The sequence below is a fragment of the Pelodiscus sinensis genome, chromosome 26 (genome assembly GCF_052426305.1).
Source record: "Pelodiscus sinensis isolate ZL-2025 chromosome 26, ASM5242630v1, whole genome shotgun sequence".
Taxonomy (NCBI): Eukaryota; Metazoa; Chordata; order Testudines; family Trionychidae; genus Pelodiscus; species Pelodiscus sinensis.
Window position 1 is genome coordinate 4,325,239 of NC_143077.1, and position 19,478 is coordinate 4,344,716.

General features: G+C 46.4%; 1 protein-coding gene and 1 long non-coding RNA gene across 8 annotated transcripts in view; both read left to right on the forward strand.

The window, feature by feature from the left end:
* Positions 1-14,643, forward strand: part of TSLIG1 (tRNA splicing ligase complex subunit 1) — an 18,134-nt gene extending 3,491 nt beyond the window's left edge. Inside the window, exons 1-7 of one of the 3 annotated variants that reach the window (XM_006117535.4) lie at positions 3,526-3,665; positions 6,248-6,272; positions 7,146-7,267; positions 7,542-7,624; positions 8,519-8,571; positions 10,003-10,039; positions 12,333-14,643. In XM_006117535.4, coding sequence (XP_006117597.3) covers positions 3,578-3,665; positions 6,248-6,272; positions 7,146-7,267; positions 7,542-7,624; positions 8,519-8,571; positions 10,003-10,039; positions 12,333-12,419 — 495 coding nt within the window. In that variant the 5' untranslated portion in view covers positions 3,526-3,577 and the 3' untranslated portion in view covers positions 12,420-14,643. Of the gene's footprint in view, positions 1-3,525; positions 3,735-6,247; positions 6,273-7,145; positions 7,268-7,541; positions 7,625-8,518; positions 8,572-10,002; positions 10,040-12,332 lie in introns of those variants that run through there. The other 2 variants (XM_089773415.1, XM_075908998.2) reach the window with 2 other exon arrangements.
* A 1,546-nt stretch (positions 14,644-16,189) lies between these two features.
* Positions 16,190-19,478, forward strand: part of LOC112544868 (uncharacterized) — a 61,587-nt gene continuing 58,298 nt past the window's right edge. Inside the window, exon 1 of one of the 5 annotated variants that reach the window (XR_016347907.1) lies at positions 16,190-17,833. This is a non-coding gene — a long non-coding RNA (uncharacterized LOC112544868). The other 4 variants (XR_016347908.1, XR_016347906.1, XR_016347905.1 and 1 more) reach the window with 4 other exon arrangements.

Here is a 19,478-nt window from a genome sequence, read left to right on the forward strand (position 1 = left end):
CGGACACACTTGACATGACATCACAATCTACATTACATCTTATTTAGAAAATACCGGACATTTCTATTTTCTCGTTTCTATTTTCTCAACTTGTTTCCCGAACAGAAAGCTCAAATACTGGACTGTCCAGTTCAAAACTGGACACCTGGCAACCCTACTCAGCCACCCTCTCTCTCCCAACATAAGTGGCTGCTGTAACAAGCCACCGCCTGCACATGTGGAGGAGGAGGCTGTACAGCTGGACCCGGACCCCATCTGACAGAGGCAGTCCCATGGAGTAAGAAGGGGGCTGTGCGGTGGTGGGGCAATGGGTGATGAAGTGGTCAGAAACTACGTGCCACCAAAAGCCCGCCCCAGCTGGGAACACGCTGTTGATGCTGCGCCGCACCTGGAGCAATGGACTCACAGTCACTTCTTCCCGTTTGAGTCCCCGTCAAGTAGTGGGGGACTTTCCAGCAGGGCTTTCCAGGACATTTCACTACTTGATGCGGGACCAGGAAAGAGTCCTTTAAATCAGGACAGTCCCGGAAAAATCAGTATGTATGGTCAACCTAGTTATTCATAGTATTTGACGTGGAGATGTGACTATTCAGAGAGGGGAAATTGCCTTTGTAATGAAGTTCAGGAATGGTAACACACATAAACCTGTAGGGATACATTTTAACCTCCTTGGACAGTCAGTAATGGATTTGAACGGATTTAAAAAACCGGATACAAAGGGAGACAGCTGACCTGGAATTCATTTACAAATTCAACACTATCAATTTAGGATTGAATTAGGATCTCAACTGGTTACCGCATTACAAAGGCAATTTCTCCTCTCTGGATATTCACATCTCCATACAAATGCTATAAATGACCCACTTCCACCCTGACTTGATTAGATTCATTCACACAAGCAACTTCTTCCTTAAATATACCCCCTGCTTCTATAACTTCCACTCCAATTCATCTGATAAAGTTGGTTTTTCCACAAAAAGCTTATGCCTTAATAAATCTGTTAGTCTCTAAGGTGAACCATACTCTTCATTGTTTTTACCTCAACTATCATGAGGTGTGCGACAGAGTGGGAATTTTTTGTCATTTTAGGAATACCTCAGTTTCCAATTTTGGGTGGCTACCAAGTTGTGGAAAAGGACTGTTTGCTCTCAGAGAAGGCTGAGGCTATGGCTACGCTGGAGCACCTACAGCAGCATAGCTCAAAAATGCAGCTGCACCACTGTGAGCTCTCTAGAATAGCTGCTCTAAACTAGGGATGTTAAATATCGGTTAATCGACTAGCTGATTAACCTCATGAATTCTTATTAGTTAGTTGACTGCATGGGGGACAGGCGAGGGATGGGGCTGGCTGCAGGAGCCGGCATTGAGACCACAGGCAGGGGACTTGCAGGGGATGGGACTGGCCACCGGCCCATACACAACACACAGCTGTTAGGACACCATGAAATTTGAGGCCCCAAGTTCTCATATCAGTAGGGATGACCCTGGGAATGGCTTATCCAGGCCTCTCACTGATATCAATGATACCGACATAATGATAAGTGGTAGCGTGGGCTTAGCCGAAGACATAGGTGAGTCTGTGTGATCTGAGTGGATTAGATGAGACTGAGTCATAAAAAAGGACTGGCTGAGAATGGGAAATCCAGGAGACAATGAAGACCTCACTCATTTGGACACTGAGACCTAGCAACCACTGACCCCGGGGGACGAAGATTTCCCTGTCTCTCAGCACCTCACACCCCAAGTGGGAGCGCCAAGTGGCAGAAGCACCGGGGGGCCAGGAAGCACAGGCTACACTGCCAGACCTGACCGTGGTCTCCCCCTCCAACTGCCAGCCCCGGTGCCGGGCCAAAGCAGCTGGCTGCACACAAACAGCAGGGAGCTTGACTTGGGGTAAAGCCACCCATGTCTGTTTGGGTACATGCCTCACCCATGGTCCATCCCAGATCAGGAGCCTTCCTACCTTGGTGCACCAGGCTATTCTTGGCCTGACATTGGGGCTGGCCCCTGGAAGAGGAGGAGGTGCTCTGGGGCTGGGAAGGCTGTGGATGCATGGCATGCCGGGGCTGGGAAGGCTGGGGCTGTGTGTCAATACTGTGAGAAGGGCTAAGGCCATGCTGCCTGGCAACCAGAGAAGGGGGCCTGTCAGTCTTGGGCCAACAGCTACAATGGAAGGGGCTGGGGTCATGGTTAGGATGGGGCCGGTGACTACAACAGGGGCTGAGCGAGCTCCGGTGGCCAAAGAAGGGGCGGAGCTTTGGGCGGAAGAAGTGGGATTGGGGGCTTGCCCCCCCAAGCCAGCCGTTCACCCACTGCCCATGCCCTTGCCTTCTTTACTCACCCCCCCATGTGCACACTGAACATCGTTTTGTAAGGTGTTGAATACCCTCATATTGCCACGACCTTCGGGGGGAGTTGACAGCATTTGACAGTTGCAAACTCAGGCCCCCGCTCCAATAACTACGTTATTACCTTGGTTTTAATATCACCCTGTTACGGAGCATTGACAGCATGGTGGGGGCGGTACAGAACACAAAGCAAGACTTTCATCCGGCCTCAAGGAGTTAATCATTTGCGGCCCAAAGCCTGCAAAGATTTAGGCACATGCTTAACTTGGCCCACTGTGCAAAATCACTACTGACAGTGCATAAAGTTATAAACACACATGCAAAAATCTTTGCAGAATCAAAGCCTAAATTCCCCCTCATAAATGAAGGATTCGGGGACATGGGTATTCACAGAGGCACACTTCACTATCACAAAACATATAGGCTGTATCTACACTGGCAAGTTATTCTGGAAAATCAGCCGCTTTTCCGGAAAAACTTGCCAGCTGTCTACACTGGCCTCTTGAATTTCCGGAAAAGCACTGACAATCTAATGTAAAATCATCAGTGCTTTTCCGGAAAAACTATGCTGCTCCCGTTCGGGCAAAAGTCTTTTTCCGGAAAACTGTTCTGGAAAAGGGCCAGTGTAGACAGCACAGTAGTGTTTTCCGCAAAAAAGCCCCGATCGCGAAAATGACAATCGGGGCTTTTTTGCGGAAAAGCGCGTCTAGATTGGCCACGGATGCTTTTCCACAAAAAGTGCTTTTCCGGAAAAGAGTCCTACCAATCTAGACGCGCTTTTCCGAAAATGCTTTTAACGGAAAAGTTTTCCGTTAAAAGCATTTCCAGAAAATCATGCCAGTGTAGCCGTAGCCGTAGCCGTAGATGGCATCAAGAGCTTTCGTGCTCATGATACCATCTACATGTTTTGTTAGTCTTTAAGGTGCTACTAGTCTATTTGTTGTTTTTTAAGTGTTTCCTGTTGCAGACTAACTTGGCTACCCCTCTGAAGCTTTTAAGCATCACAGTTCCATAGCCTCCTCTGCAATTGTGCTGCTGCCTACATGCAGTTACAGTAAAAGCGCTCTTCCCCAATTGCTCTTGATTTCCCCTCAGAGGCTGGCCTGACTGAAAGAGAAATATCTCTTTAAGCACCAGAATCACATGTAGAAATTTCCCTGGCAGAAGCCTGCAAGGGGGTGGCCATCTTTATAAAGCAGGAAGTGAGCACTGCACATCCAAGTGTGATCATGGCAGATAACTACAGGGACTATAACCTGACAGAGGACCAGAAGGCCATTAAAGCCAAGTACCCTCCTGTCAATAAGAAGTATGAGTGTGAGTACTCCTAGCCTTGTTCAGACATGGCCCCTGTGGTGCAGGGGGGAGGAGGCACACTATGGAAAGGTGAATCTCTTGAATGCACTAGTGCTTCATGTTGTTTTCATTTGCAGGATGTAGGAGTGTGGCTGTAGCTGAGCTGTAGGAGTTGTGTGTTGAATTGTTTTGTGCCTTTCTGGGGTATGAATAACGACTCCTATTTATAAAAAGCAGCCAGAGAAACTCTCTTTCTCAGCTGTTTCTTGTCTCTAGACAAATGCTTAAGATTTTCGCTGAAGAATGTATTTTTTTTCCATCTTCTCTGCACATTTGTCTTGTTCTGTTTTTTGCATGCCATGCTTTAATCTGCATCTTTGAGGCTTTCGCCAAGGTGTCCCTCCTCCCCCTTTTCCTCCCCAGGAATTCCTTCCTGCACTGATTTAATAACTTTAGGCGTTTATTTTAGGAAGAGCAGCCTGTGTCTTACTACTGCAGTTTTAGTTGAGCTGTTCCCATTTGGGAGCGTAGTCTGTGTAATTTCATTAGCATCTATTGTTTAGCTCGTACAAGAGCAGCATATTCCACCAGTCAAAATGGAACCAATCTTCCGTATGTACTCAGAGAAGATTTGTATTGTCTGGCTGAAGTTTGACTGTTGTTAGAGACAGTTGGTAAGGAAACTATTCACAAAGAAGATAAGTGATTATGGAACCGACACAGATGATCCATGGCATATTACTTATTTTAGACTTGAGTTTAGAACTGCTTCCAACAAATATGGTTATTTTACAATTTTGTTTCAAGTACCAGAGGGGTAGCCATATTAGTAGTATATGCATCTGACAAAGTGGGTCTTTGCCCATGAAAGCTCATGCCCAAATAAATTTATTATCTTTAAAGTGCCACAAAAGGACTCCACAAATTATTTTGTTACAGTGAGTTGACTTAAATTCTAGATCCCTAAATTGTAGTTTTATAAATTAATGTTACATAATTTAACATTTCTTTATTGTGGGTCCCTCTCCTTCTTTTGTAATCTTCTTAATTGTTTAAAAGCTGTAAATGAGCAAAAAAGGCTTGTGGCCTAAGCCTCTAGAACATACCAGACACCTGACACCTCTCTGCCTTGAAGGGAAAGAAGAAACTGGCACAGATACGTAGTCCTCATAACTAATTTGCTATGTTGGTGCAGTAAAAACCTCTAATATCTCATATAGAGATGTAAGCGACTAGTGGACAAGCATATGCTTATCAGGTAGTCAAGTAGTCACTTGACTGGTCACATCTCTCCTCTGCTGCCTCTATCAGAGAGACAGTGGTGGGGGGTAGGAGCCAGTCCTGCAGGGAGACCACTTAAAAGCCGGTTCCCCCCCACCCCAGCACTATCTCCACAGGGGCAGGGGAGGCAGAGACATTCTTACTGCTGTGCCTCTCTCCTTGAAATGTACAAGAGACACCTGCAGCTCTTGTACATTTCAAAGGCAGAGGCGCAGCGGGATAGTGAGTGCCCCCCTTATCGACGAATTGAGTAGTTGATGGAAATTCCACCAATTGATTAGCTGATTCATCGAAATTTAACATCCCTAATCTCATAAGAACTGGAGGAAACCTGTGTTTTGCTAGAAATAGGAGGTGTAGATTGTGTTCATCTCTGCTTTGAAATGGTGTTTTATAACTTGTTTGACAATGCAGTAGCACTGATGCACCCTTTCTAGCTTCTGCAGAAGAGCAGTCACCCTAACTCTGTTCCTTGGCTAGGGGATCTGGCCCAGCAGGATAGGATGATGGGGTGCTTCAAAGGCCAGGAAGACTGGTGCCAATGGCATGATCAGCACTCTGGGGGACAACCCCAAGGGACTCTTGTGATTCAACCCGGCAGTTTCACTACTCTTAATTATATTAATTCTGTGTGTGTATATGTGGATGTTTAATCTGCATAATTTAAAAAAACTCTTCAATCTTAGTGCACATTTTACATTAATCTCTGCCAGGGTAGAGCTTTTATTTCAACTTCAAACGGAGTAACTTCTGCAGAGTGAATATTTGCTCTCTTGCTTCTTCAGAATGCTATTTTTAGCTAAACCATGGCCCCCCTTCTCTTGTGAGGAGCCACATCCTGAGGTTTCCTCTGTCCATAGCTCTGTCAGCACTGAAAAAGCATGGAGTGTGGAAATTCCCCGTGTTTATGCTTGCACATCAAATTGAGAACAGATCCCTAAATTTCTAGGACCCTGTTCTTGTTGCTGATCTTGAGTTGGTTGTACGTGTTGCTTAAATGCAATATGTTATTCTACTTCCGGTGTCTGTTAGCAGCCTCTCAACAGTTGTCCAGTCAGAAATATGTCTGGGCCTTAACTAAGCAAATGGTGATCTGCATGAAACTCAGAGGTAGATTTAACAGAACTTGTACTTCATAGGTGCACCTGTGTAATAAAACAGACTGTGTGTTGTTTGGTTCCAATTTATTCATCTAAACCAATTTCACCAAAAGAAGCACCAAAAAAAAATCTTAAGACCTGACTTTTTTTTCTTCCATATTATTGCTTATTTGTAAACCACCATGATGACCTTGTAACTATATATATTTTCTACTCCCTCAGATCTGGATCACACAGCTGACGTGCAGTGAGTATTTTTTTGCTTCAATTTCTGTGTGTAACCTCAGTAAGATGTATTTCTTCTGTCACGGTTTGATGTAAATCAGGAGTAACTGACATCAGCAGGCTTGCATCTACGTAAATTGATGTGGGAAGAGTCAGGCCAAATATGTCCCCTTTGAGCTTCTGGAATGCCACATGTGAGCATGCTGAGATGAAGGGGTGTGGGAACTAGGGATGTTAGAAGAGCAGCAGCATCTTCTGGTAAAGTGGTTTCTCTCGTATACAAAATCTAGTTTTGTTGAGTGGCTTTCAGCACCCCACACTATAAAAATGTTCTGCTACTGCGGGGGTGCTAAGTATTCTTTGTTCTTTTGAAATGATATTCTACCTCTTATTTTCAAGTGATCCATTTCCATGCATGCCAGCTGCCCCTCTTTAGGAAGGACATTTCTGCTTTTATTAAAACATTTACTACTTTATCCCTCTAAAAAGAATCCCCTTTTCTCTTTCAGTATTTCAGCAGTACTTCACTAATCTTCTTTCCAAGGGTCCCTATTTATAGGTGATGGCAGGTCTGCGCTTCTCTGCATTAGGATTATAAGCGACTAATCAACTATCCGATAAGCAAAAGCTTATCGAATAGTTGGCACACTAGTTGCTTCCCCCCCTCGCCCACCCCTTGCTGCCTCTATCAGAAAGGAAGCGAGGAGGGGCTGCTGGGGGAGAGATGGCTTAAAAGCCAGTTCCCTGGGAGGGGGCAGGGGTGCAGCAGCAGTGTTCCACCTTTGAAATGCACCAGAGTCCCTGCTGGGGCTCTTGTACATTTCAAAGCAGACGTGCCACGTCTGCACTTCCTTTGTTACTGTTGAATGCTGGAGTAATGGAGCTGTGTCTGTAGGTTACATGCCTGGGGAGATACCTTGGAAGAGACTTTTGAACAGTGTGTGATGGCCATGTTTGGCTACATGACGGATACAGAAACTGTCGAACCCTTGGATACTGTAGAAGTGGAGACAGAAGGTAAGAAGGCAATGGGGCTGTTAGATGAACTCACTGAAAGAGAAGTGCATTGGAAGAAAGGTCTGAGCGGTCTCTTTCGATTAAGTTCTGCTACAGATCTGTTGCACCCAGATTTACACTCTGGTATTGCGCTCAGAGTTTCATGCAACTCTCCCAATTGTGTGTAGTACGTTGCTCTGGAAACTGTCCCTTTGAGATGGGCTAAAGAATGTCTGGGAAGTTCTTATTGGGGCTTCCTGTTGAATCCCTTTTTCTCTCTGCTTCTGTGCCGCAGGACATGATCTGTTCTCTCTTCTCTATAACTTCTTGAATGAGTGGCTGTATAAATTCAGTGCCGAGCAGTTCTTTGTACCCAGGGTAAGTGTCTTCCATCTTTCAGGACTGGCATATTCTCTACCATTACCTGCTCTAAGAACAGCAGTAACAGGGGCAGTAAAGGTAGAATCAACAACCCCTTAGACTTGCCAGCGCATGGGGGATTGTAGAAACAAAGGCTAGGGAGAGGCAAGGAATGTGTTTTTAGTGTTGCTGTTGTAAATGTTAGTCATTAGGTGCCATTATCTACTATACAGTTGAGAGTTTATTTTGTCTGCGAGTGAGTATCTCTGTGTTCGTCTGTCTGTTAGTTCAAGAACGCCGCCTCAACAGTAAGAGCTAGGACCACTGAATTTGGTAGGCAGCTTCCTCTTATCATAACTTAAAGCAAGGTCAGGGTTTGGTTGTGCCAGGACAATGGGATGTGCCTGGAATGTGACAGGTTGCGTTTCATAACATGGAAAGGAAGGGGGCTGCTGGCAGGGACAGTTATACTGTGTAATGACCACAGGGGGGCAGCAAGGGGCCAGAGATGGGGATTGGGACAGCTGTAATCCCATTGGGACAGCAGGGAGCAGGAGTGGAGGTTAGATTCTCACATTGCCCACCCCCTTCCGACACACCACCTGGCCAGCACAGCCCCTGCCAGCTCCTACACCCTCGCCCGCCCCTGCCAATCCCCTGCCCTGAAGGACCGGAACAACCACAGTACATCTTCTAGCACTGTAATAACTGTTCTATGTACATCTCTATTCTGACCCTTAGCGTTCCCCTCTGGTGCTGTTCAAACACTGGCTTTAGGTTCTGATGATGATGCCAATATTGGCTTTGTGTGAGGGCATGTTCACAGGGAGTCTTCATCCAGTGATTATAAATCAATATGATGAGTCCTCTTAATGACCACTCTATTTTCCCTGATTTGCTCTTTGCTTGCAGGAGGTGAAAGTGCTTTCCATTGACAGAATGAAGTACAAAATAAGATCCATTGGGTGAGTAGCCAACACCATCTCATTAAAAGCTAAATTCTGAAAACCAGTGAATAAAGAGTAGGAAGAAATGTGGGGGCTTTGGGGAAGTTCTTTTAACTCCTGCCTGTTGTCCAGGATATAAAATTGAAGTATCTACCATGCTCTCTGCCATGAGGATTAATCGGACAATGTTTGTATAAATTATTTAAATAATGTTGCTTCTTCTCATGTGTTTCAGCCAGTCACTATCAAAGACATGGAAGCAGACAGGAAATAAAAATACTCTGAGCCCAGAACGTCAGGGAATTGCTTAATACATTACAAGTGTAGTGTTAGACTGAGTTAGCTTCATCTGACTAACCTCATCTAAAACTCATGAAACAAGGCAATTGTGCTTCCGAACATATTAACCTGATGGAGTTAAAATGTCAGAGGAAGCTTGGGTTTTATCTTGACCAGTTTAAAGTGTTTCAATTACTGCAGCCTTATTAAGATTAGGATGGTTGCTAATAAGATTAGGATGTTGTGTATTTGTCCCTAGTTTAGACAAGGCCATAGATTCCTAGTTTCACTTCCACTGGATAGTTTCTACAGCATTTAAATTCTGATGGGGTTATTGATAACTCAGTGGATTTATTGGGGGTGGATTAGCTTTTCAGCTCTGTAGCTGACTGTATACTGTGGGTATTGTACTAACATGAGGAGACTTGGAAGGCAAGAACAACTTGAATAATTTTACTGCCTCACAGGCTATAATGTATTTATCCTCCGAAAACCCTCTAAGGTACAGACGTGCTAGTATTTCCATTTTACAGGTTTGGGGGGTAGGGAGAACTGAGCCAGTGAGAGGCTAAGTGAATTGACCAAGGTCACACAAGAAGTCTGTGGTAGAGCCCCACCCCAGTTCTTTAATGTCATGGGTTGCTACCTAACCATTGGCTCATGCTTCCTCTTTTCTCCTAACAATCCTGGCTTATGGGAGTCACTTTTCCAGCAATTAGTTGGAAAGGGAAAATTCCCCTCCGTGAGGCACCTAGACCTCATTAAGGGATGGTGTGCCATTCTCTCCTCGACAGTGGGAGTTGCATGTTTTAACTAGGATAAATGGTGTAGTATGATCCCTGAATTACTTTTTTTTAATAGCTTGTTAAATTGTCAAGGAGGCTAGAGCCTGAAACAAGAGGCTTTTTCTAGATTGAACCAAGCATGGCACAAATAACTAATATCTGCTGGATGACTCTGCTCTCTGAGGGGGGAACTAGTTACCACTATGAGAACTGTTGAGGAGAGTTACTCTGTGCCAGAGTTCAATGAGATTTACTATGAAGCAGATCTCTTAAGTGTCCCCCTTGCATTAGTGAATCCAGCCGTGATAGCTGCTGAATTAAATCAAAGTTCCCACAACCTCTCTTTACACTTATCTGTGGTGGGTTTTTTTGTTTGTTCCCTCAGGTGGGGGGAAGAGTTCTCTTTACCCAAACATCCTCAGGTATGTGACCGTTGATCTGTGTCTTACAGTCCCAACCCTATGACAGAGGCTTTTCTCCTAAGTTATTGAGATCCAGTTGCAAACTTTTCTGAGTAACTAAATGTCAGTTGCCTTGGATATCAAAGCCCCGGCTCACAAACTGCCATTTGTAAATGCAGCAATTAGCATTCCTGGAACAGCGAGTCTGGGTGATTACAAGTCACTTGAGCCAGTGAAATGCAGTGTAAATTCTCTGACTTTGGATGGGTTTGCCTTTACCATTATTAGGTTGCTCTCTTGTAAATTCTCTAGAGATTCAGTCATTAACAAATACAATCCTTCCTGATGACCTTCTACGCCAGGGCTACTCAACTTTGGAAGCCCCCCCGGGGCCACAATGATACTCCTAGCACATGGAGGGCCCAACTTAAGTGTGGTTACATATACATGCAAATATATGCAAATAGCTTCTTTCACACTGATGAGCATGAATACAAAGAGTAAGGCAAGACTGCACCACACACAGGCACCATTTAAGTCAGTTCTGCTGTTCCACCCATTGCACTTTTCCCGAGCAGTGACAGTCCATGAAGTTAACTACGAAAATGCCTCTCAACAGAAAACCATTCTGTTGACTCCTGTTTTGTTTTGGCTCCCACCCGCAGGTGGCGTGTTGAGCCCCTTGTAAGCCCAAACTGCACCGCGGGCCGCAAGCGAACAGGCCACGGGCCGTGTGTCGAGTAGCTCTGTCCTACGCCATTCTTTATAAACTAGCCAATTAGCCCTTCATAAGATGGGATTTTCAGGTCTCTCCTCCATGTTGATCTTCTCTCCTGAGCCTTTGGTCTCTCACTCTCACTCTCACTCTCACTCGGGGGACCGCGGAGCCCAAATGGCCGTTTGGGCTACACGTTCCCCATGCTGCATGGGGGGCGCAGAGCCCAGGGCTGGACCGAGCCCTTTTGGCACCCTGGGCCCAGGCGTGCGGCGCTGCCGCAGGGCGCATGCGTGGGCCCTCCCCCAGGGCACATGGCGCATGCGCCGCCCAGTCGGGCCCGGTCAGCGCTGCTAGCGCACGCGCCGAGCCGTGCATGGCCCCGCAGCCAAAGGGACAAAAGGCGCTGCTGTCCGGCGCTGCGGGAGCCGGGCACGCGGCTCCTGATGGCAGCTGCAAGGGACACCGCGCGCCCCTTACAGCTGCCATCAGGTGCCCCCCGTGGGTTGGAGCCCTGGGCAGCTGCCCGGCTCGCCCATGTCTCCGTCCAGCTCTGGCAGAGCCCAAACGGTTGCTTGCGCTGCTTACTCCCACGCGGCGGCCTGGCTGAGCCACGCAGAAGTCAGACGAGCGCCACGGTGGGAGGCGAAGGGGAGGTGACGTTCACGGCCAGGGGGCGGGGCCTGGAGCTGCTGTCACACCGCACGTCACCACCCCGCTCCCCTTCGCCCCCCACCGTGGCGCTCGGCTGACTTCTGCGCTGCTCAGCCGTGGCGCCGCAGGGGAGTAAGCCGTGCAAGCGTCTGTGTGGGCCCCATACTCCCCAGGCAGCCACAGCCAGCATTTCAGGCAACAGCGCCCCCCAGAGGGAACTGCCAGCATTCCGGCGTTACAGACTTGCAGACACTGGGCTACTCTATATATGGTAACCTATGATGTTCTGTTGTGGCAAGAGATGGGAGTTGGTGCTATGCAGGAAGTAACTTTGGAGGAGGTATTTGTTCTGCTACTTGCCCATCAGTTACTGACCTGCCAGTTTCTATGCAGTGCTGTCATAATGCCTGCAGTGCAGCCGTGCTTCTGGGGAGGGAGTGTTGCATTTTTTTGTTTTTTTTTAAGAGCAACTTTCAAACTTTTTGCATCCCTTTCCAAATGTCGTCTGCCACTCAGGTGGGGCAGGGTGCATGGGGTCATCTTTCCTCTACATTTCTGCCTTCCATTTAGCAACAGCTTCTGGAGGCTGTCACAAAGTTCAGCTAAGGGGTGGAGGTGGCACACCCTCTCTGACCTGTTCAGCATCGCTGGCACAAGCCACCTCGTGTCTTTGCTCCCTTCCCCTGCCCTAGTTGAAAACTTCTGTACTTAATAAAACGTGTTGTCTGTCACTTACAGGCTTTCTCGTGCGCTCTCCCTGAGAAGAGCTTACACATCCTTGGGTGTGTGTGGGGGCGGAGGGAGGACACAGACTCTGGTTTTAAAACTAGATTGTAAACTGAACAGCATTCCCTGGAAGCCAGTGAACATTCACGTATTGCTGTGATTGATGCAGAGCCATTGATGAAGGGTCTCAAACTCTTTTCCTGTGCCTGTTCCCTCCAGGGTACTGAGGTCAAGGCAATAACTTACTCAGCAATGCAGATCTACGAAGAAGAGACGCCAGAAGTATTTGTCATCATTGATATCTAAAACAAGAAGAGGGCGTGAAAGGCGTGGATACTTGTGATCGCTGGCAGAGGTTCCCCCACATACTCTGTCAGCCGCCTGGAAATAATGGAACAATTGGCTAAAAATGTATTGTAATTACATGAGGCCAATCCGCTGCCCATCAGCTGGGAGGAAGAATCGCAGGGAATAGCCAGCTATGATTTTACTCTGAGGAGGGTGAACCAGCCTGGGAACTGCACATCAAGAAAGGAGAGCTAGGTGGTGAGAAGAAAAGGGTTTGTAGGGAATCTCTCAGAGCACTGATATTTTAAATTGATTTTTTTTTTAAAGGATAGCATTGGTGCTGGGTTCCCTTTGGATGTAGGTGGGGGAAATCAATAGAGGGCAACTTGAATATTATTATCCACAAATATTGTGCTAGCAGGAGGGGAAAGAAAGCTAGATTGTAATACATCTGCTCACATTTTGCCTTTTTAAAGAAACTGCCTTTCCTCTGTCTTGTGTATTGCTTTGATACTGGTTTTAATTTGCTCATTCTGCAGCATCTGTTTCACTTGGGGTGTGTCTAGACTACAGGGTTTTTTTTTTTTTCAAAAAAACTTCCCCTGCGTCTAGACTTCTGCCATGTTCTTTTGAAAGTAAATTGAAAGAACGCGGCAGTTTTTTCGACCGCAGAAAACCTCGTTTTACCTTTTTTGGAAAGTGCTTTTTCGAAAAAAGGCACAATGTAATGCAAACTGTGCTTTTTTTGAAAGAGAGCAACCAGACTGCCTGGTTGCTCTTTCAAAAAAGCAGCTTGCTTTTTTGAAAATACTGGTTGTAGTCTAGATGCTCTTTTTGGAAAGTATCCTTCGAAAAAGCCTTTTTCGAAAGAGGCTTGCCATCTAGACATAGCCTTGGTTTTTAAAGCAGTGCTTCTCAGACCCCTTTCAGACCACAAGCAGATGGGTGCAACTCCCTCCCCTTCAAAATTTTAAAATGCTTTTTTGTTCTGTTGAACACTAATAAATACTGGCAGCAAAGCGTGCGTTGGGGATGGAGCCTGACCGCTTGTGACTCCCCCGTGTAATCCGGTCGCAGCCCCCGGAGAAGTCATGTCTCCAAGTTAGAGAAACCCTCAGAGGCTTTAAATCAGGGGATGTCTACACAGCAAATTAAACCCACATCTGGGTCATGCCAGCCAACTCAGCTGAGTCAGCTGCAGGGCTGTTGCCTAGCTGTGTATGCTTTCAGCTAGAGCTGAGGTTCTGAGACACCCCTTCCCCTGCTCCCCACACCCTACCCTACCGCCTAGCATCCTGACCTTTGGAAGTCTACACAGCAGTGAAACAGCCCCACATCCAGAGTCCCCCAAGCCTGAAACTGAATCTGCTGGCATGGCCTAGCTGCAAGTGTCTAGTTGGTGTGTAGACGTACCCAGAGAGCTCTGCTGCTAGTCTGATCTAATGACTTCTAATCTAGTAAAATCCTTTTTGACATGTCTGTGTTATAGTGAAAAAATACCACTAGGTGGTACCGGATCTCCATAGAATACTGGTGGAAGTCCTACTACAATGAAGCACATGTCAATGTGCACGCAGTACACTAGTAAGGTTGCCTCTAGTCCTTCCCACAAGTCGAGGCTGACTGCAGTCACCACTTCTGGTGTAGAAGGGAGTCTACCAGGATCTACATGTCCTGGCACAATTAGATCAATGATACTGAACCTGAGGCCAGGTCTACACTGGCAGAGAAAATCAATGCAAGATACACAACTCCATCTAGGTGAATTGCATAGCTGGAGTTGATGTACCTTGCATCAATTTTTTTTTCCTCCTCATTCCCACGTGGCCTCACAGTGGGAGGTCAATGAGAGACACTTTCTCACCGACTTCCCTTACTCCTCCCAACAGCAAGGAGTACCACTGTTGACAGGGCACCTTAAGCATTCAATTTAGCAAGTCTTTACTAGACCCACTAAACTGAACCCTGGAAAATCAATCGTCAGAGTCAGTCCTCTGGTAAATGGAGACATGGCTAGTGGCTCAAGAGCCACAAGTGTCTCTTCAATGTATTTTCAGTGGCTCTTTGCAACACATTAAAACTGCGATTTAATGATGAATAACCTAGATTAATAAATCAGGATGCTTTTACTGTTTATCAATTATAGTTGATAAAAATGATAGTGGATTGATCATTTACCTGTGAGAATAACATAAATATGAATATGTAATACTATAGTAAATTAAACAATGAATTCACACTATTGTTTCTCTTTTGGGCAATGTTAACTGCTAATTTGGCTCCTGGACAACTGGTGTCCGAGTATCACTGAATTAGATCTCGGAATATGAAAGGTACTTCACTCTTCTTCCAGTGATGGCAGTCAGTAAACTAGCTAAAAATCAACAAATGGTCTGGTAGCACTTTATAGACTAACAAAACATGTTTCGTTCATCTATAAAGTGCTACCAGACCATTATTTGTTGTTGTTTTTGTTTTTTTTCTGTAAGAGACTAACTTGGCTATCCCCTGAAGTTAGTAAACTAGCTGTTACTTAAGACAACCCAGAAGAGATACTACAGAACACTCCTATATTATAGTACAATGCCTTGTAATGCAGGAGCTAAACTTACTGAACCCCTTTCCTGCATAGAAATGTACATTTCACCTTCTTTTCTTTGTTACGCAGTTTTGAGACCTTGTAGGGGAACAGTGCAGAAGGTTCCTTTGACTCCTTTAAGGGCTAAGATCTATTTTGGATTGTCCTTTCCCAGTGAGGGAGGGTTGGGGGTATGGTGGTGGATAGGGATGTAAAAGTGTAGTTGATTAACCAATTAAGCAAAAGCTCATAGGTTAATGCTATAGACTACACACATTTTTCCCCCCCACACACACTTGTCAGTCCTGGCTTGCAACGGGTCTGGGACCTACTCCCGCTGCAGCTCTGCATTTAAAGTGTATTAGGAGATGGGTAGGCAGGCAGTCCAACGCTGTTCCGGCTCGTGCTGAGTCCGGAAGCTCAACCATCGCCTAGAGAGGGGCTGCTGCACAAGGAGACAGGCAGCTAGTCCGTAAGGAGAGCTGTTTTTTAAACTGGCTCCTCTTGCAGACCAGCTCCTGCCTGGCACCCCAGACTGCTGTCTGATACAGAGGCAGCAGTGCGGCATGGCAGGGGTCTTCTTGGGAGTGAGGCTGCAGCATATTGGCTGCCATTCCTGCCCCCCAAGGACTAAAGAATAGTTGACTAACCGATAAGAATTCATGGGGTTACTCAACTATTAAATTAACCGATATTTAACATCCCTAGTGGTGGAGTAGGGAGAGAATAAAACAGTGAATGGTGGTTTTTGGGAGGGGACAGGAGGGAGTAAGTTATATTTGCAGCACTCTAAGGCCCCTTCACACGGCTCTGGCAGTGTGAAAGGGGCTTTAGGGTAAACCAGAATTGGGCTCTTTGGCTGTGTCTAGACTGCATCCCTTTTCCGTAAAAGGGATGCAAATTAGACACATCGCAATTGCAAATGAAGCGGGGATTTAAATCCCCCCTGCTTCATTTGCATAAATATGGCTGCCGCTTTTTTCCGGCTCAGAGCTTTGCCGGAAAAAAGCGCCAGTCTAGATGGGGATCTTTTGGAAAATAAAGCCTTTTCCGAAAGATCCCTTATTCCTTATTTTAAGAGGACTAAGGGATCTTTCGGAAAAGGCTTTCTTTTCCGAAAGATCCCTGTCTAGACTGGCGCTTTTTTCCGGCAAAGCTCCGAGCTGGAAAAAAGTGGCAGCCATATTTATGCAAATGAAGCAGGGGGGATTTAAATCCCCGCTTCATTTGCAATTGCGATGTGTCTAATTTGCATCCCTTTTCCGTAAAAGGGATGCAGTCTAGACACAGCCTTTATCTTTCAAAGCAGTGACAAGTCTCCGTGTTAGTCTGTGTCTGCAAAAACAATGAGGAGTCCTGTGGCACCTTAACAGATTTATTTTGGCATCAGCTGTCATATGTACAAACCTTATGCCCAGATAAATCTGTTAATCTTTAAGGTGCCACAGGACGCCTTGTTCTTTCAAAGATGTGTACAAGTTAACTGTAGGAGTGATAGTTCTTTGCTGTTTGAGTGTTATATATGGGGATCCATGTGGGCCGACTAGCATCTTTCAAAACGAATGGCAGCTTACCGGTCTCCTTTATCTGCATAGGGAATGTGAAAGAGGGAAGGGCAAATTGCAGTCAGGTGTCAGTAACCCCTCATCTGCATATGTCTTTAAGTTTGGCTCATGTCCAGACCCCACTGTGCACTACCTTAAAAAGGAGGAAGAATTTGTACTAAAACTAAGAAAGGGTTAATACTGTGTCCTTTCCTTCTTCCACTGTAGTTTGAGAAAACAACTATGAAGGATAGAAGGGGCTGCATGCTTTAAGCAGCTTTCTTTTAAAATACTTCATTTAAGACCAACTTAAGCAGAGGAACTGGTTGTATTACAGTCCTTTCTCTGTACACTTGTCCATTTAAGAACCTCTTTACTTTTAGTTATATGGTGCATAATGAAGTTGATGTAACTTGTTTTATTTTGAACACCTGCACAAGCTACTGAGGGTGGAGTCTCCTGGAGGTGATGCAGGGTTAGTTTTGCAGTTGGAACATGGCAAATACCACCACCAATTTCCCTCTCCCTCCCTCCATTTGAGCCCTTGCAGCTGCGTTGTACATGGGTAATGGCATATTGGCTAAAATACCCCTCTCTCGGTTGTTGCAAGATGTAGGTTGAGTGGGCTCGCTGGCTGCTTACTGCTGCCTTCCACCCCAGAACTGGCTGCACTGGGGTTTCTTTTGGGGGAGGGGGAACGAGAGCATGTGAGGCCTACTTGAATTGATGACTGCAAGTGGAGCGAGGGTGTCATTTCAGTGTACTCGCATGGAGGAGGAGGAGAAACAGGCCTGGGGCATGAGGGAAGCCAGCCCTCAGCAGCACAGGGCGGAGCCAGAGCGGTTGTTTAGGAAAGCTTCTAGCATAAGAGGGAAGCCAGAAGATGCAGCTGTCTGAGATGAACTGGGATAATTTCCATGCTAGGCCCTCGAGGCAGCTCACCCCATTGGGCAAAACCAGCTAGTAGCAGTGTGGAATCAATGTGACACTGGCAGGAAGCCCCCTGAAGGCAGCTGGTCAGGAAGATGTTCTTTTTGGCCCAAATGCCTGGCAGTCAGCCAGCTTAATTAACTTATTGCAGGTTGGGGGGGGGGAAGGGGGTTAGTTAGCCCAACTTCCCATTGGCTGTCGGGTGGCTGTGTTCAGCCAATGGCAGGTCAGGTTGGGATTCTGTCACAAGAGCTGCCTCGGATGGGTCACGTTCCGTTGCCCTGGCGCCTGGAGGAGTTTCAGGTGGGGCCGGGCCCATTGCAGGCATGAGGGGTGCAGCCCCCGGCATGAGGGAAACTGAAGCGGCAGAGCAGCCTGAGGTGAAGGGGCCCTGTAGGGAGGCTGGAGGGCGGGGAGGGCAGAAGGGCAAGGCCTGACCCATGAGGGAGCTAGCGGTGAGAATGGGGCAAGACCAGTGGTGCTGGAACAATTTATTGAGGGGAGGGGTGTCTTCTGAAAGCCATTGAACAAAACTCTAAACCCTTGTATGATGGCAATCCAAGCCAGGGGGTGCAGCCACACACACAGCTGCTGGAACTAGGGGTGCAATCTGTCTGATCGTATCTGAGCTGGAGGGGGTGCCCAGGGAAAGGGCAGTGGGCTAATTAGAGCAGTGGTCACCAAGCAATAGCTCGAGATCTGCTGGTGTATCTTGGACTGAACCTCTGACTGGTTTGGCCCAGAGGCCTGCCCCCACTGCTGCGCATCCCCTGGGGGAGGGGGAAGGAGAGAGCATGTGAGACCTAGTTGAACTGATGACTGCAAGCGGAGCGAGGGTGTCATTTCAGTGTAGACGCGTGGTGGGGGAGGAGGAGAAACAGGCCTGGGACATGAGGGAAACCGGCCCTCAGCAGGACAGGGCGGGGCCAACTCTGACTGGACGTTGCCGAGCCAGAGCGGTTGTTTAGGAGAGCTTCTAGCATAAGAGGGAAGCCAAAAGATGCAGCTGTCTGAGATGAACTGGGCCAATTTCCATCCTAGGCCCTCAAGGCAGCTCACCCCATTGGAGCTGCCCCCCTTCCCTCCCCGAGCTCCTGCTTGCTGTGCAAAGCAGGGAAGGGAGCTGATGTCAGGGTACCTCCCTCCCACCCTGTACTCTGTCCCCACAGAACGGGGAGAGGGGCACAACAGGGCTAGGGATGGAGGGAGTTTGCTGGCTGCTTTGAGAGTGGTGCAGGTCCAAGGCAAGGGTGAACTAGCCAAGGCAATGGTAAGCCAGTATTTGTATGAATTTGTATGTTTTAGCTCTCAGTCTCACTTGTCACTTACTTAATATATGGTTTGGGTTTTGAGGGCCCAATGGCCTTTGGTCATCTCTACACTGAAAACAGGAAAGACTTCAAAAAATACCTGGAGGATTTATGTCAAGTCCAGTTGAAAGTAGGACTTGTGTTCCTGAATCTTAGACACCTCAATATCTCCCCTATAATGCTCTTAACCAGCCCCCTTTATCTAGCAGTCGAATGCAAGTCCCGAACAATGTTTTTTAAATAACAAAAGAAAACTTTGTAAAGATTGCACTTTTAGCATTAGTCTGTTAGTCTAAATTAAAAAGCCTCAGTGTGAACTCTGTTCATTTGCATATGCAAACTCACTCTCCAACTGTAGCTGTTCCGTTCAGTAACCTACTCTATAGAGATTCTTTAACATGCCTTTTCTTTTAACCAATAAAGGGTAGCATTTTTTGAGACAATACTACTCTAGTAAACAGATTAGTCAAATTCTAATTAGTTTTTTAATTTTATTTATAAATATCAAATGTAAATTTTTCATAAGTATTTATATATAGATTAAATACAGTATTTTCAAAAATATATGATAGCTACTGGCATTAAGATTTTTTTTCATAGTAACTGACTCAGTAGTTCTTGCTTTGCAGCTGATATAGTATGTATTTTTTCATATACATAGGCAGAACATTAAGAAATACCTTTAGATTACTGGAACATCTTAAACAACTTAGTT